The sequence below is a fragment of the Typopeltis vanoorti genome, chromosome 4 (assembly GCF_054136105.1).
Source record: "Typopeltis vanoorti isolate ZY-2024b chromosome 4, IOZ_Tvanoo_1.0, whole genome shotgun sequence".
NCBI classification, from domain to species: Eukaryota; Metazoa; Arthropoda; class Arachnida; order Uropygi; family Thelyphonidae; genus Typopeltis; species Typopeltis vanoorti.
This window is the reverse complement of record NC_143552.1, coordinates 152,915,043-152,933,985: the sequence shown is the minus strand read 5'-3', so window position 1 is coordinate 152,933,985 and position 18,943 is coordinate 152,915,043. Positions and strand designations below refer to the sequence as shown.

The 18,943-nt window shown below is 37.9% G+C and overlaps 1 protein-coding gene across 1 annotated transcript in view; it reads left to right on the top strand.

Annotated features, from left to right (window-relative positions):
* Tango6 (transport and golgi organization 6) overlaps positions 1-18,943 on the top strand; it is a 410,302-nt gene that overhangs the window by 213,321 nt on the left and 178,038 nt on the right. The window contains exon 11 of the mRNA XM_090391522.1: positions 7,088-7,270. Within this exon, the coding sequence (XP_090247648.1) occupies positions 7,088-7,270 (183 nt within the window). The remainder of the gene's footprint in view (positions 1-7,087; positions 7,271-18,943) is intronic.

Sequence of the window (18,943 nt, the reverse complement as noted above, 5' to 3'; positions counted from 1 at the left end):
CCAGTCTTGTAGTTCCACATATATCCTTCTTTACAGAAGTTCTCATATGACTGGCTACAACCCAGCTGATGACTTCGTGGTCACTCACGAATTGGTGGAAGATTAGAGGATGTGCTTGTGAAAAGTCACATTCTCTGATGATATAACAAAGTCTAAGACTCTTTACCCCTCTTTGTGCCTTTCATTACATATTGTCTAAGATTTTTGTCCCTTAAGAATCCAAGAAATTAATTCCCCTTATTCACTGATGCTGTCTCGTTGTTCTAATCAATATTGCCATAATTGAAATTACTATTTGCTTGCTCACTAAGGCTTAGTTGCCTATACATTTCTTTGTCTCTACCCTCACCATTCTCTGGCCTAGCAAGACTAAACAAAACCAGATATTTCATTCTATCAACTTCCACCTCACACCATACTGCTTCAAAACCATTGCCACCCTTTTTCCCTTGTATTCCAACCTTGTGTGGTCATAATTCTCCCTATCATCAGCAGCACTTCCTCCTTCTTGCTTTTCATATCCCCCACAAAATATATTATATCCTTCCATTTCTATTCCTGTCAAGGTATCATTCTCATCCAACCATGTTTCACTTATTATTATTAAGATAATAATGATACCTCGATGAGTCCATGACTCCAGAGAGTCATGGACTCATCGAGGAGACCACACACAACATGCACCAGCTATCATGCTTATTCTTGAATTCATTCATACTGTTCCACTCACAACATCCAGTGGCAATCCATTTCAATCACGCACCACCCTATGAGAGAAAAATCTAGCCCTCACCCTCTTCTTAGCAGCATTCATTCTCAGTTTCCAAGGATGCCCGCTGTTCCTTTCCTCACCCTCAATACCGCAATAAATTGAAAAATTCCATCAACTGAAATCCTGTATGACTATTCAGAAGTTTGTAAGTCTCAATCATATCACCCTTCTTTCTCCTGTTTGCTGGTGTCTGCAGTCTACAAATTCTCAATCTGTCTTCATAATCAGTATTCGACAATGCTGATATCATTTTTAACATTCTCCTTTGCACTTTCTACATTATATCAGAATCACAACGGAAATCAGGAGACCAGACCTATGCACAATAGTCCAAGTGAGGTCTTATTCATTGCAATTATCTTTTGAGTTGTATTTGCAGTCTTTACTACATGGTCCCTGAACTTCAGCATCCTATCTACTAACACTCCAAGATCCCTAGCTTGATCAGTTTCTTCTAGTATAATTCCACAAATATAATACGACATTGGATATCATGTCGAAGTGCATGACTTTACATTTGCTGACATTGACATCCATTTTCCCATGCCCACAATTCTAGCTTATTCAAATTATTCTGCAAGTGCTGCATATCATCAGCAATACTGATTACCTATATTTGCATCTTCAGTAAATAGCTGTATGTTGCTTGTCAAATCCTTTCCAATATCATTAATCTATAGATTGAATAACAGTGGACGAAGCACTGATCCTTGTGGTACACCACTGTTTTTTTTTTAATTTAAAATTTTTATTTTTTAATCTTTGTACTGGTTATGGGCAGTACTACCTTTACATCATGTCCAGACTCGATATAGGGCCTTTACAAGTGTTTTAACCTATGCCTGTTCTAGTTATCATTGTAGTCATTCTCTGGTAGCAATGCCATGCCACCAGTGTGCCCTGTAGGGTCCACAAGGAAAGAACTTTTATATCCTTCTGCGTAAGCCCAAGCTGTTTTAAGTCCTTATAGCTATCTGCACTCTCTGCACTGCACTGGTAAACCTCGGAGTTTCCCCATGCTCCTCCCATATCTTACTAACTAGATTTTGGTTATTCTTATAATAGTTTTCCTTATTATTATAGCTATAGGCTAGTGGGCACCCTTTTAAAGGAGCACCATCTACAGAACAGTGCAGCAGAGATGCCCATCTATTGTGTTCTGCGGATTTTGTGCTGACTCAGTTAAGGTGCCTTGATAATGGGACCAGCCTTTAGCCTGCCTAAAGTCTTCTTGTATTAATGGAAAGTAGAAAGCCTCTCTGCAGATAGGGGAAGAAGATAGTTCTAACTTTATTATTCTGAACAGCCGCAGGTGTGGGATCAGCTATCTAAGTGATGGAATCCCGAGCCTGCCATCCTTCATCCTCGCGTGGAAATATGCAATAGGGGTATCAGGCGGCACTCGGAGCCATGATCTCATGGCTGAACGGATAGCCCTGTTCATTTGGGACAGTACTGAGATGTATGTCCTACCAAGCAACAACTTGTGATAAAAGCAAGGTAGGAGATAGTGGGAAAGAAGAAACAGTCTTTGCTGGGGGCTTGAGAGGAGCTTTTCTCAAAGAAGCGATCCCAGCTTCTAGGATAGAAGGGACAGAAGACCTTCCCTTTGGGGTGAACATGACACCGAGGTATCTCCACTCTTCCGGGATGGTCAAAGCATGCAATGGCCTCCCATGCAGGGAAAACTCTATAGTCTCGACCTTAAACTTCTTGTCACAGCCAGAGGGGACAAGAGCTAAAGAGCAGGACTTCTCTACATTAATAGAAAGGCCTTGAATAGAGAAAAAGTCAACTGCCCATTCAAGGAGTTCCTGCAAGCCTACCTTAGTAGAGGCTACGAGAATAAGATCATCTGCAAACGCCATAGCATTAAAGAAGAAGTGCCTAGAGAGTAGCCTGTATGGCTAGGAAGAGAGTTAAGAAACTCATTTATGATGCAGTTAAAGAAAAGGGGAGATAGAGGATCACCCTGGCAAACACCCTACACTGCAGGAATAGAAGTCGCACGGGACCCTGTAGTGATGGTGATGGAGCTACCCAAGTATAGCTCCATAACATAGGAAAGAAAGGGTTCTGGACATTCAGCAATAGACAGCGCGTGAAAGAGAGTAATCTCCTGTCACTCTTTTTCATATGCAACCTTGTAACCTGCTTTACACACACACATGTGGAAAATTCATCCATGAGAGGTTGGTCAACCTATAGTAAGTACATAGCACCATATAGATAGGCAATAAGGAATTTTGTCACATTTCACTTGAAAAGCTGTGGATTGTATTCCTCAGGAAAATCATGTAGTATGAGATTGTTCTAGAGAGCATTAGTGAAAGGCATAAACGACGAGGGGAAATTTGTTCGGTGGATTTGGAGTTGAACTGTGAGAAGGTGTTGGTTAGCTGCTGCATACGTTTGGATGGATTTGCTTTGATGCATATTCTGATGAACAGTGCCCATAGAAGTACTTATAGAAGATGCAGGCTGCATCTAGATGTGAGAGCAGTATTCAATTGTCAGGTGGATTGTAATTTGCATAGAATAAAGAGGCTGTTTGTAGTTAAAGTAACACTAACACCTTGAAAGAAAGAGAGAGAGCCTAATTTTTTGGGTGCCTAGAAGGCAATATTTGGAATATGTTTATGGCAAGAGAGAGATTTGAGGTTAGAGTTATTGGAAGAAGGTAAATCTCATCTTTAATAGAGATTTGAGTATTATCAAGGGTAAGATTGGAAGAACAGAGTTCTTTTTTGTGGGAAATAATGTGGAGCTGTGTTTTGCTATCATTGAAGTTTACAAGATTATCCAGACCCCATTGATAAATGTTTTGAAGATCAGAATTTAAGGTAACAATGATTAGAATTTTGCGGGTTGTGGTTATTTGGGTTTTGTAAGATTTGTCAAACAAAAAGGAGAAGTACAATGTGCTGTCATCAGCAAAACTGTGTACTAAATTGGCAGTCATCTGGAGTAGATCATTTATATACAGAAGGAAGTGGGTAGGCAAAAGAACAGGGCCATGTGGGACCTGCATTGGTTGTATACATAGAAGATAAGGAGCCATCCACTATCACTCAAAGTGAGTGTCCTGCAACTGGGTAGCAGCTTTCTTACTGAAGTCAGGGACAGACAGAATGATGGGAGGCTACTTAATAGACCTTTGCACCAAACTCAAAAGTCTGAGAGATATCAAGGACAACCACTTGAGATTCACCTTTCCATGATGTTTGTCCAGAGATGAGTGATATAGGTTAGTAGATCTGTAGTTGATCAGCAGTGATGGAATCCATGCTGTCAACCATTTATTAGCTGAGAGACTTCAAGATAGCATAACAGTTGAACATTGATAACTCTTTCCATTAATTTGGAAAGAACAAGTAAGAGAAATTGGACAGTAGTTTGAGGGTATAGATTTGTCTCCTTTTTTTAGGGATAGGTTGAATATGAGCTAATTTCCATACTGCAGGGTAGATATTGGTGGAATAAGAGTGTGTAAAAGGATGAATGACACAGAATGGGAATCAACTCTGAGCACAGATCTTTAGGACAATCAGAGAAATGCCAGCAGAGTCAGGAGAATTTTTGATATCCAAGTTGAGCAAAATTTTTCTGATCTCTAAAAGCTTAATTTGAAAGGTCAACCAGGATGTTCAGCGTTTGTAACTTGGAGGTTTTTTTACCATGATCAGCTATGCAAGAATTGGAAGAGAAGTAAGGAGCTAAGAGTTTGGATTTTTCTGTGGATGACAGATATCGTCCACAGAAAAATCCAATTTCTATCATTGCTGCCATTTGGGCAGGATGCAAGTTCTCTACTTTTAGCTCTTTCAAAATCAGTTTTCAGTGTGGTGATAATATTCTTACAGTTATTCCAGGCTTTGGTATAGGTAGTGTAGGAAGATGGAGATCGGGATGTAAGCCAGTTGCAGTATGCCTGACTTCTTTTGTACAGCCTTGGCACACCTGTGAGAGAACCAAGGCTTAGATAGTAGACAGTATTTGGGGCAGAGTGGGAAATAAATGTTTCTATGCTAATGAGAAAACAGTAATCTGACTCCCAAAAAAATTCTCATGTTAAGGCTTAATGGAGACTATTTAGAGAGTTAGTGGGGAATAAATGTTTCCATGCTGAAGAGAATTATTTCAGTGATTCATTCTGCATATAGATTTGGCTCAGATGGCCGGAAATAGCATTCTGACCAAGGAAATATCTGCATGTTAAGGCTTAAGTGCTGTGAGAAAAATTCATTCTGGAAGTTTAATGGATTGAAACAGCACTAAGAAAGAATTAAAACTAGTATTTAATTCTTACGATGTTTCATAGACATCGTAATTGCAACGCATGGACAAAAGAGTTCCTATATTAGCATTTATCCTCAAAGAATTCAAGAAAATGCAAAAGCTAAATTTTGCATAAAATTGGGTTAACAGAATTCATGTGATGATAAAATTGTATTATAGCTAGCCAGTTTATATAGTGAATAAGAAAGAAATTATTCAAGATATCACACATCAGCACTTTTAATCAACTATCAAAGTAGTCTGAAGTACTGAAAACTACTGAAATGCAAATTCTGTGCAAAATTAAAATGTTGAATAAAAGAAAAAGAGTAATCAAAATCAGCATGATAATGTCTAAGTATCTGAAATAGTTGGACTATTTAAACAGAATTTTGCAACTTCGGAACTTGTTTTGTGAAGCAGATTATCAAAAAATCCATTTAATGGTGTGTGTGTGTGTGTGTGTGTGTGAGAGAGAGAGAGAGAGAGAGAGAGAGTAGCAAAAAAGATAAGGAGAGTGGATCTCCTAAGGATAAACTCCATCCCTTGGCATATCCTGGAATGTGTGAAGTTCCATGTGACTGTGACTTGGCCTATTTTCCTAGCACTTGGCCTAACCTAAGACTTGGCCTAATTTCCTAACAGACAGAAGGATCTGTTCACTCTGCCTTTCAGAACATAAAAAATACATTCGCTGCCATTATTATGGTTAGTCTGCACTGGCAGACCATGCTTTGGACAACTTCTTCATACAGGATTAGATGGAAGAAAACAAATGTGCTTTATAGAAGTTATCACAGGTCAGAAAGATTATTTTTAGTCAGCCAAGGCTATGAAGCATTCTCCTAATCTGAACAAATATGATTGCATTAATTGCCAAAAATTTGGGAGACTGTTATCCTAAGATCAACTCCCATATAGCTGTAATGCTTCTTTTTTACAACATCAGAGGGCACCAAATTGAGGCTTTTGGTCTTTTGTCCATTGCAATTTGAATTGTTTTGCTTGCTCATTGTCACATGTTAACTGTAATGTGTAATGTGCTCTGAAGATGCTGGTTTGAAATCCAGTGAAATATAAGCCAGTTAATAAACATTTTTTTATATATATGATTTAGTTGATTTGGTGTTGTAATACCATTAACATAAGTTATGAATAACTTATTTAATCTAAGCTTGTCTATTAGATTTCTTCAAACACTGCTGTGATCTTCCATTGAGACTATTCAGCACTGCCTGTAATTCAATCTGGACTTCAGAAATATCCTTAAATCTCCATTCTTTTGGATGGGAGAAGTGCAGAAAGTGCTGTACCAGAACCAAATTGTTCTTGGCCAAAATCTGTTGCAAAAGAGTGTAGTGTGCAACTGGAAATTGTCATGGTAATGCATTTTGTTCTGTGTTCAACTTTTATGGTAATTTTTGGTGAACATCAGCCATCCCAATAATGGCTAAGAACACCTAAATAGTACCGTTAGTTCAAATTTGACCCTGACAAATGAATTTCTGATAGAGACTCCATACTTCTCAAATTAACATTCTGTCCTTGAACCTGGTGGGAAGGAATCAAAAGTCTGTTTTTTTCTATTGCTTCATCTCCAAATGCTATTTACAATATTTCATAGATTTCTGAATAACAACCATAATGCACACCTTTATACATGTAATTTTGCATCACTCACATCCATAGCATGCAATGTTTATAAGAGTAACACTCAATAGATTAACTCATAATGACTCAATGCAATACTTAGCAGTTGCAAGTTACTTGGCACTCCATATATGTATTTCATTGCTTCACTGTTGCTTCAGTATTATATTCTAATTAATGCCTTATGTACCCTTTGCAGCCATGTTTGGAAGTTTTGAATAACATCTCTCCCTCATGCACATGTGAGCACGTGCACACACACACACACACACATGGAATGAATATTTAATTTTGCATTAATTTGATAACTGTCATTTTATATAATAACCAATGCTTGTTAATCAGATCTTGATTACACATATCATATTTTTTTTTTTATGTTCCCAGGACTAAGTTGGAGGATCTTTTAATCTGTCCTTTGAAGTTTAGTGATGATGATCATGCTTTGGCTTTAATAGAAATACTGGTATTTCAAGATGTGTTTGTTGAAGGTGTTTACCGGTTAGCGGATCATGTGGTTTTCCTTTCCAGAAAAAAAGGACAAATGTCTTCATGGTCCACTCCAAAAAGGTAATAAATAATTTTTATTTATATATTACCATTTCGTTATCTACCATGTTATTTGATCTTTTAACTACATGAGGATAGTGCTTCTTTATGAGTTATAATGAATTGTTTTTGAGCTTTATTTTAACCCTTTGTTGACTAGTCTATCAATGATATATTGTGAGTTGTCAAAGCTTATTTGTTTTGTGGGAATAAAAACCTGAGTTCCTGAGTGGAAAACTCTTCTGCGTATGTCTAAATAAAAGACATAGGCAGAAGAGTTTTTCTTATATGAAGAAGAGATGAAATTTTTATCATCTCTTCTTCATATAAGGGAGTCTTTCTTCTCTAATTCTAGAAGAATTAGAGAAGTTTTAATATTCTTTGTTTTTGTTATCAAGACTGTCGGAATCGAACGCGTAACGGTGGAAGACAAAACTAAGCTAAGTTACTGTATTTAGTTATATTTCATTTTATTTAATTATATTTAGTACTTAAATGTTCTGATGTTTGTACTTTTTTTCCCTCTTATGTATTAATTGAATAATTATTAAAGATTACGCTACTCGGCAGTAAGGAATGATGGTGGATTCAGCAGCAGTCGCAAGTGGCGTAACGCCAAGTCCTCCGCCATTTAAGAACTCAATTATTAGCAATATTATAAGGGACTTTGTGGCATGCAGTACTTGCGGCATGTATGCGTCTCGGGAATTACATATGTGGCTTGTTAAAGAGAGTGGAGAGCGTATGTGCGCAAAATGCAGGCAGTTGGAGGAAATAAGTACATTAGATATATTGATATCCGACTTTTATGATAGGAGAGAATGAGAAAATAATAGTTGATAGTGTGGAAGGTGTGAGTGACTGTGAAAGTTTAGGAGATGGTTTTGTTTTGGAGAGTGAATTTAGATTAAGAGTGACTGACCTGCAGAGGGAGATAGATGAGTTGAAAGAGGAGGTGGAATGTCTTGTGAATGAGAGCAGAAGTATGAAAGATAAGATTAGGAGAATGGAAGAGATAAATGCAAGGCGAATCAGAGTAGGAGAGAGAGAGAATTTAGGGAGTATGAGTGAGAGGTATGGGGGTGCTAGAAGAGGAGAGAATGGAAACAGTAGAAGAGAGGGAATGAGAGAGAGGTATGGGAATGCTAGCAGACGAGAGGATGGAAACAGTAGGAGAGACGGAATGAGAGAGAGATATGGAAGTGCTAGAAGAGGAGAGAATGGAAACGGTAGGAGAGATGGAATGAGAGAGAGGTATGGGAATGCTAGAAGATGAGAGGATGGAAACAGTAGTAGGAGAAACAGAATAAGAGAGGGATATGGAAGTGCTAGAAGTGGAGAAAATGGAAACAGTAGGAGAGAGGGAATGGGAGAGATGTATGGGAGTGCAAGAAGAGGAGAGAATGGAAACAGTAGAAGAGAGAGGTATGGGAATGAAAGAAGAGGAGAGAATGGGAACAATAGGAGCGAGGGAATGGTAAGAGGTATAATGTATGGCGACTCAATGATCCGTGGTGTTCAAGATAGGATGCGTGAGGAGTGTTTGCCAGGAGGAACAATAGAAAGGGTGGCTATGGCAATTAAGAGAGGTGAAAGGGTGGATGAGATGATTGTGATGGTAGGAACGAATGACTTGAGTGGTAATGTAAGTCGGGCAGCGAGAGATATGAGATTTTTGCTTGAGACTGTACGGAAGAAGACAGAGAGAGCAAAAATAGTGTACGTGTTGCCTAGGTATGATAATGATGAGCTGAGCAGAAGAGCGGTGATATTGAATGGCATAATAGCGAGAATGTGTGACAAGAGAGGACTGGTATATGTGGATGCTTGGAGTGCGTTTGAGGAAAGAGAGGAACTGTATGCGAGAGACCGTTTACATTTGAATGAGGAAGGACGTAGGCATCTGGAGAGATTGCTGTTCTGAACGAGTCAGTGTGTCCCAGGGAGGATGATAGCAGGGGTGGCCTCTTGTGGGAATGGATACTTGGGAGAAGGAAGACAATGTCAGGTAACACTGAGCCCAGTGGAGTCTAGAAGGGATAATGCTGGGTATAGAAACAATGGCATTTATATGCTTTATACTAATGCCAGGAGTATCCAGAATAAGGGAGAGGAATTGGTGGCGCAGATAGCATCAGCCTGGCCAAAAATTATTGCGATCACTGAGACGTGGTTGACAGAAGGGGATATAACAACAGGAATAGAAGTTGCTGGGTATAGCATTTTTCGTCAGGATAGGAGGGGAAAGCGTGGTGGTGGGGTACTGCTTATGATAAGTGATGACCTATGTCCTCTAAGAGTGGAGAATTTGGAAGGAAGTGAGACAAATGATTTTGAGAGCGTATGGTGTGAGGTAGAGGTAGGCAAGACAGGATATTTAGTGGGGTGTTGCTACAGACCCAGGAGCACAGAGGATGGGGACCAGGAGATGTTTAGACAGCTAAGTTTGGCAAGTGCAAGAAGAATGATTGTTATGGGAGATTTTAACTTCAGTAGTATAAATTGGAGAGAGGAAGATGCATGTAGCAATAGGGGAATGGAATTTCTAGAATTCTTGAGGGACAAATGTCTTAGGCAACATGTAACAGAGGGAACAAGAGGTTCAAGAGTTTTAGATTTGGTTATAGCATCAGAAGAGTTGATAATAACTGAGTTGACATATCTCCCATCAGTTGGAGAGAGTGACCATATGGTGTTGACTTGGAAAATGAATAGACATGCAGGAGTATCAAAGAGACGGGAACTTATGTGGAATTATAAGGCAGGTGATTATAATAGTCTTAGACGTCAACTTCGGGAAGTTTCATGGAGGCAGGAATTGGAAGGCCGGGATATCACCAGTGCGTGGGAAATTGTGAAAGAATATTTGTTATCAGCAATGGTAAGTTGTATACCACGAGTGAAGAAGAGGACACAATTTGGAGTAAAGTGGATGACAAACAATATTAAACAGGAATTGCATGTGAAAAAGAGGCTATGGAAGAGATATAAGGAGACAGGTGAAGAGATGCATGAGGAATATAAGACACAGGCCAGAAGAGTGACTAGTGTGGTAAGGAAAGCGAAACTGGAATATGAGAGGAGATTGGCCCTAAGATCCAAAGAAAATCCTGGGAATTTTTTAGCTATGTGGCCAGTAGGAGGAGAAATGACTGTGGAAGAATGATATTGTGGGATAAAAATGGGAATAGAGTGACTGATGCAGAGGACATAGTGGAATTGTTCAATGAACACTTTATTGGAGTATTTCATCCTAGAGGAGTCAGTTTTAATGCTAGAGGGATAGGACTGGTTCGAGGTCTGGAGGTACAGGAGGAGAGTGTGTTTCAGATACTGAGTACTCTGGATGTCAGTAAAGCTGTGGGACTGGATGGTATTTCACTACGAGTTTTGAGAGAATGTGCTAGGGAATTGACAGTGCCTTTAACGTGGCTTTTCAATGAAAGTCTGGCTTCGGCAAAGGTGCCCAGGGAATGGAAGGAAGGTAAGATAATACCATTGCATAAGGGTGGTAACAGACTGGAAGTGTCTAATTATAGGCCAGTCTGTGTGTCATCAGTAGTTGTTAAGATCTTGGAGAAAGTAGTGAGGGACCGTATACAGCATTGGGCAGATGAGGGTAATGTTATCTGTGAGAATCAACATGGATTTGTGAAAGGACGCTCTTGTTTTAGCAATATGCTAGTCTTTTATAATAAAGTTTCAAGAACATTAGATGAGGGAAAGGCATATACCGCAATTTTCTTAGACTTGGCGAAGGCATTTGACAGGGTGCCACATGATTAGCTGATATGTAAGTTGCAGCACATGGGTCTGGATGTCAGATTGGTTACAAGTTAGGGTTACAAGTGGGGTCCCACAGGGCTCAGTACTAGGACCTATATTGTTTAACCTTTATATCAATGACATAGCCAGTGGACTGCAGGGGGATATTCAGTTGTTTGTGGATGATGCGAAGCTGGGAAGGATTATTAGTAATAGTGCAGATGTGGTAGCCCTGCAAGAGGATTTAAATAAGCTAGATAGATGGGCAAATGAATGGGTGTGTCAGTTTAATGCAGCAAAATGTAAGGTCTTGAGGTTTGGGAAACATCGATGGGATGCTGCATACTCTATGGGAGGAGTTATACTGGAGGAAGTAGGGGAGACAAGAGATCTGGGGTTGATGATTGATAGAAACCTGAAGTTTAGGAGACATATTGCGAAGGTGGTGAAGGTAACACAGAGGATTGCTGCTATTATTAGAAGGACACTGACCTGCAGAGATAAGAGGATTATCATTCCATTGTATAAGTCTCTGATCAGACCACACTTGGACTATTGTTCTCAGATTTGGTCCCCAGGATTTGAAGGGGATAAATTAACTGTGGAAAGGATACAAAGACGGATGACAAAGATGGTTTCAGGACTGTACAAGGATAGTTATGAGGATCGGCTGAGAGAATGTGGACTGCAGAGTTTGGTGGATAGAAGAAGGAGAGGTGATATGATTGAGACTTTTAAACTGTTGAGAGGTGGTTACAGGGTTGACACTGGGGAGTTCTTTCGCTTGGTTGAACAGCAGGAAGGAGTGATGACAAGAGGCCATCCGTGGAAGTTACGAAAGGAAACTGTGAGCAAGAGGGTAAGGAGTGGTTTCTTTGTGTGGAGGGTGGTTGAACCGTGGAATGCATTGCCTGATGGAGTGGTGGGAGCGAGAACGGTCAGTGAGTTTAAAGAGTGGTATGATAGACTTTGTGTTTCTAAGGGGGGGGGGGACCTCCCTTCGATGAGTCTTGACAGACTTTATGTCTTAGGAAGGCCCTCCCTCGATAAATCTTTTTTGACTCCTTGGAGGCCTGAATAATAATAATAATAATAATAAGATAAAGATGTCCAAAACAGGTGAGATTCTACTGAATTATAAATATCAGATGATATATTCAAACATTAGTGATCAGAGGGAGGAAGAAATAGATATAGTATCTGACACAAAATAAAGGTAAACATCTTGAATGGCAAGTAGTGTGATGTGGACAAATGTCAAAATTGAAAATTGAACAATGAGATTTATTTGTGCCTATGATCCTGTAGAAGGTTCTACTGAGAAATTTTCAAGTCATTACAGAAGTCAGCTGACATAAAGGAAAAGCTGATCCTTGTTGGAGTTTAAAAAAGGAAATAAATACCATACTTATACCTGTGTCGAAATGTTCTGGGAAAATTTGGATTAAAACAGGAAATCTAATAATAATTGGAGGTACTCAGGATATCTGTTTAGGACATGTACTAGTCATTGTTAATATTGTTTTCCAGCAGGAGGATGCACACAAATTAACATGGAGAGAAGTCACAAGAAATAAGAAAAGTCTAATTGACTGCGTTATTGTTGATAATGATATCTTTATGCTGGCTTAGAAGGCAAGAGTACCAAGAGAATTAAGGATAGGAAGTGATCGGCTTCTGTTTTTTGAATAATTAATAGTGAAAAGAAAAATATGTACAAAAGTTTCAAAAAAAGAATCCGGGTTGAGCATTTGCATATATATTGAGTACACTGTTTAGTATACTTAAGTATACAAATGGTATACTTAAAATATACAATTATTGTTCAGAGAAGAAAATGAAAGAATTTTAAAACTAGAACCAAATCTTGGAAACTCCTCAGTCACAAATTCTGAAGAAAACATTGATTGGCAGGGAGTCATTTACTGGTGTTGTTTGTAATGATCAAAAAAATCCAAACTTCCTGATGGACATGAAAGTAAAGAGGCAGTCCTGCAAAGGAAGAAATCATATCTAGCAAGTAAGTTAGCATATATCCTACTTTCATTAGAAAGCATTGAAAGAACATCTATTTAATACGTAAAGATATTGGCTGCCAAAAGAAGTGGATAAATATAGATCAAAGGGAAAGAGAGAGAAAGATCAGCAGCAAGATGGAAAGACCAGTGAAGCCAGAACAGGCACATGCCTAATCCTTGAAGAGAAGAAGTATTTCTGTTCATGTTCATTCTTTCCCTCTCTTAAATCATTTTCACATGGTTCATGTTTCATTAATGTCGGTTGACATATTTATATGTTAATTTAAATATAGTAACCAAATATGGAATTCCTCTTAATTATTGGTTTCTAATATAGCCTCAAACAAACTCATTCTTACCCTCCCCCAACACACACCATATGGTTTGGTTTTAGTTGAATCACATATTATTATTTGTAGCATGCCCACCCAGTATGCAATTAGGAAATGTGAGACAAATTCTCGTGTCCCCCCCTCCCCAAGTCAAATACAACACAAGATAATTTGTCCCTGCTCAGCATGAACATGTAATGACCATCTCTCACCATGTTACTATATGCACATTCATAGACATCAATTTCTTCTGTGCATTTTCTACTGATATTTTCATTATTGCCATGCAGCATTATCAAAGGCAGTAATTCCACCACTGCAACTTCTCCTCTCCTCTCCATGTGCAGCAAGCCGCTACAGCGTAATCATAGTTAGTGTCATACTCACAGGACAGTTTCTTCCTCTTTATTCATTCTCTCTGTTTCTGTACTTTGAAATATAACTTGATTTTTTTTTGATGCAACTATTTTGGTTTGTTCTGCTAGTTTGATGTTCAAAATAAAATAAGTTTGAAAATAATCAGTTGATTCAAGAATCATCCAAAGGTGCATTTCACATTTAGCTCTGATTCTGTTAGGTTTTTCTCCACATTAAATAGAAATGCACAACTGATAAACATTATGGTAGACATGCAAGATGGCAAACACCACTATAATGAACTTTGGAAAAGTCTTTACCTAAATTCCATAGAACCAGTGCTATTTTAAGCTCACTATTGCAAACAGTAAAAGCTCAAAAACTTCACACTGAATTTCGTAGGAAATGATATTACGATCAGCAGGCAAAGGAAATGGTGAGAAATCATACATTGACAACAGAATAAAATGTTTGTGACAGGAACTGTACATAAACAAATGAAATTGCAGGAAATGGAACAAACAAAATCACCAAGTAAATGGTGGGGAATTGTACAACAGAACATAAAGAATACAACAGAACACAAAGAATTGGTAGGAACAAAGCATAAAGAATAGAGAGCAACATATGAAAAAGTATAAATGCAAAAAAGGACTAGAAGTGTATGAAAGTATAAAAATTACATTAGTTTAAATTATTATTATTATTATTATTATTACACAAGACCTCCAGGGAGTCAGGAACTCGTCGATGGAGGCCACATATCGTTCACACCATGTCATACTTTCTTTTGAATTCATTTAAATTATCTGCATTCACAACTTAAAAGATAGGCCATTCCAGTCATGCATTGCTCTATGAGAGAAGAAAAATCTTGTTCTCACTCCTTTCTTGATAGCATTCATTCTCAACTTTCATGGAACTCTCTCTCATCTTTTCCCCACCCTCCATAAAATCTACAGGTATCCTGTATGACTCTTTCAGAAGTTTATAGATCTCTGTCATATCACCCTCTCTTTCTCCTATTTGCCAGTGTCTGCCATCCACAAATTCTCAATCTTTCCTCATAATCTACATTCCTGATATAATTTTTAACACCTTCCTTTACACCTACTCCACTGCATCACCTTGGAATCCAGATCTGCATGCAATAGTCCAATTGAGGTCATATCAAAGCCTTGTAAAGAGGCAAAATGACTTCCTTATTCTTACATATCAATGTTCATTTCAGCATTGGAGTTATCTTCTGAGTTGTATTTATTTGCTATATGATCCCTGAACAATTTTTGTTATATCACTGAATTTCTGCTTACTATCTACTAAAACTACAAAATCCTTGCCTGGTCAGTTTCTTCTAACATAATCCTGAGGATATAATGTGCTATTGGATATCTCATTATGAACTTCAATTTCCTGTCTACTAAAAATTTTGCTGATATAATATGCCATCAGACATCTCATCACACCAAAGTGTATTAAATTTACATGTATTAACATTGCACTGATAGCCTTTATCACATGCCATTAAAACTAGCTTATTCAAAAGATTCTGCAAGTACTGCATGTCACTACTTGCAGAATCCTGATTACCCTAGATATCTTTGCATCATCAGCATATAGCTATGTCTCCTGTCATATCCTTCCCAATGTATTTACTTTTAAAGGCATTTCCACTGTTCAGTGGCTGCCTTGTAATCCCTTTCTCCACTGCAGTCATCCCAAGAGCCTTCTTGCAACCTTCTGACTCACATTGCCTTCACAACTCCACCTCTCCATGTGTAAGTTGATGCTGTCCTCTCTTCAGTTTTCCTGGTGGTGACCATTTCATCACTCTCTTGGGCCATCTCTCCTGTGGCATCCATTGAACATATCCACACCACTGTAAAGATCAATGTTCCAAGTGATCCATCACATTTTCTTGCAAATTCAATCTCTTCATAATGGTCTTGTTCTGAATTCATTGAAGGTGAGATATACACATACTTCATCATAATCCATCCATCTCTACAGCTGTTATATAACTCTTCTTCCTCACATTCAGTGTCCATCCTACTTCCTCATACATCTGGATGCTGCTTTGCTTTTATTTGAAGTATCATCTTCTTGGTTTCCTGTTAAATATCTCAATTCCATAGCACATCATTCAATTCCTTGTTACAGGCTTGGATGTCATAATCATCTACATCTTTCTCACATGTTCCCAACTTATGAATAGATTCTAAGTCCTATCCTATTCAATCCAAATTTTATTTTACGCTCACATGTAGACCTACATTTTTTACCATGTAGGCATTCAGAACCAAAATCCTATGGAATAGGTTGGTTACTCCTTATTCCTGGAGGTATCATATGACTGTAGCCTGTGTGTTCACGGGGCCAGTTTGCCTGCTTGTGGGATGAAAAACCCCAGATAAACTGGGGAGGGGGGAACCCTGCTGCCCATGCCCAAGACTGGCTAACTTGGCTGTGGCTGAGGAAGATCCTTGAGTTCCTCACGTCGTCGATGGGAATTGAACCTAGGAGACTCCTTCCCCAGGCATATGGTTGCAAAGCATATAGCCACTAAGCTAACTGCATGGACAGATCCTAAATATCTGAAATAATTTTTCAGATATTTAGGATCTGAAATAATTTTACTGCCTTGACTTTACTGACTAGGAGATCTAAGTCTCTGCCTTCACCACCACAACAAATATTTTGTCTTGGTAAACTAAAACTTTAAGTTAACTAAAGTTTAGGCTTCCCATTCTGTAAACATCATCCAGTTTCCTCATCATAAAATAAATGTTATCTTAATCTTGAGCAGTAGTCACTTGATCATTGGTAAACGATAGTGAATGAATGACGGTACGATCTATATTGTAATGACTCTACATGAATCATTCCAGTATGCCAGCACCGCATAAATCTAGATGTTAAACAGGATTGGTGTAACACATCGTGTTTAACATCATGTTTAACACATCCTACATCTGGTCTCAGACTTTTGAATGTTACAAACTCAACTGATATCAGTCCATCACATTTAACAGCTACTCTACATCTTGTATGGGTACTAAATCATAAGCTTTTCAAGGTCCACAAAAATTATGTTTCTTGCCCTTTGTGATTCTTTTTTGTGATCTGTTTTATGATGAAAATATTATCAATACAAGACTTTTCAGCAGTAAAGCCAGCCTGTTCATCTGACACACAGAAGGCAATATCTTTTTCTCAACTCTTCTTTAACCTTCATCAACAATTTCCTGATATGCCCCTTTGTGGGGTGTTCAGACTACTGTGACAGCATTCCATGATTTCATTTACATTATTATTAATCTTCTATCAACAATTTTCCTTCAAATTAGTCTGTTACTTGTGAGAACTCCAATATGTCATATCTAACATTTCATGCTTCTAAGGCACTTCTGACCGAATCAATCCACCTAGACCTTGGTCCTCCTGGGTCTCTTTTTTAGCCATCTTGGCATCAAAGACCTATTTTGCTAATCTTTCCTCACCTATTCTATTTAAGTGTCTGTGTCACTTAGATTAGCTCTGTTGATGCATTCTTCAATGCTAATAATGTCAAGTTCCTTTCTAATATCTTCATTTTTAATATAATTCTGCCATTGATGTCATTGGTTCCCTCCGCTAATTTTTCTCATTGCCCTCATATCTGTGTTTTCTAATCTTTGATCTAGTGCTTTATTTTTAACCCAACTCTCAGATCCATAACTTAAAACTGGCTTAAACACTGTCTTGTATACTGCTAGTTTGGTGTTTTGGCTAATTTCTCTTTATTTTTCACATAAATTTAATCAACTGGCTCCACCATACTCGCTTAAATTTATTCTGTTGTCTATTTCCAAATTTAATTTGCCACCTTGACTAAAAACCGTGCCTAAACAGCGGAAATATTTCACTTGTTCTATAGGTTCTGTATAGAGAATGCAGTTGAAGGTTTTTGTGTTTCTGTCTGTTTTCATAGTTTTGGTCTTTTTATTGCTGATTTTCATGCCAAATTTGCTATGGCTGTTATGCAATTTAGTTAGAGAACCCTGTAGATTTACATAGAATGTATTTAGGAATACAACCTCATCTGCATAAAGCAAAGAACTAAGTTGACATGTTGATTCTGATATTAAGTTTAATGCCACTTTCTTTCATAGTGCAATCCATATAGATGATTAATAAGAGTGGGGAAAATGTGCATCCTTGTCTTGTATCTAATTTTACATCAAACTATTGTCCTGTATTTTGCTTCATTTCTAATTACTGATGTACAACTCAAATATAGGCAACTTATTGCTATGTATAGCGTTCTATTTACCCCTATAATTGTATGATTTTTGTAAAGCTTATAAGGGTAGGTGTCTTTACAAAAAGGTAATTTTGTAAAGGTGTCTCTGGGCATTGTGTTACATGTCTTTTCCAGATCTACAGAACTTAAGTACGGATCCTTGTCATATTCCCATAATTTCTCAACTATTTGTTTTAAAATGAAGATCTGATCTTAACAATTTCTGTTTGACCAGAACCTAGCTTGTTCTCTTTTCAGTTTCTTTCCCACAATTTTTTTCAGTCCTCTTTTCAAGTATGCTTGCATAAATATTACGTGGAACACTTAGTAGAGAAATGCCTCTGTAATTCTCATATTCATCTTTACTCCCTTTTTTTATAGATGGGAACTATACAAATTCTATTTCAGTCATCTGGAATTTGACCTTCTGAGCGGACCCTCTGGATTATGCAGTATAGCCACTGCAAAACTTTTATATCTCCATATTTAAGCATTTCTGGTTAAATATCTTTTACTTCAGCTGCCTTTCCTCATTGCAAGTTGTTGATGTCTTTTTCTACCTCAAGTATTGATATGTATTCCTGTTTGCACTTCTTGAAAATTGTCTATTATTTCTGTCACCGCTTGTTTCATTTAATAATCTTTTGAAGTAATTACTCCAGACATTTAGGATATAATTTTATCTTCAGTTTTCATGGCAACTTTACTCTTTCTTCCATTTCTAAGCTTTTCAGTAGCCTCAAGAACATTTTGTTACTGTTCTGATATTAATCACCTATATTCTTACTGAAGTCTTCCTATTACTTTTATTTATCCTTATATACATAGCTTTAGCTATCTGTCTTACATTTTTCTCTGTATTCTTTTAAGGCATCTGTTGCCTTATTTGCTAGGAAGTTTAGGTATGCTTTCCTCTTCTTTACTATGACTGTTTCTTTAG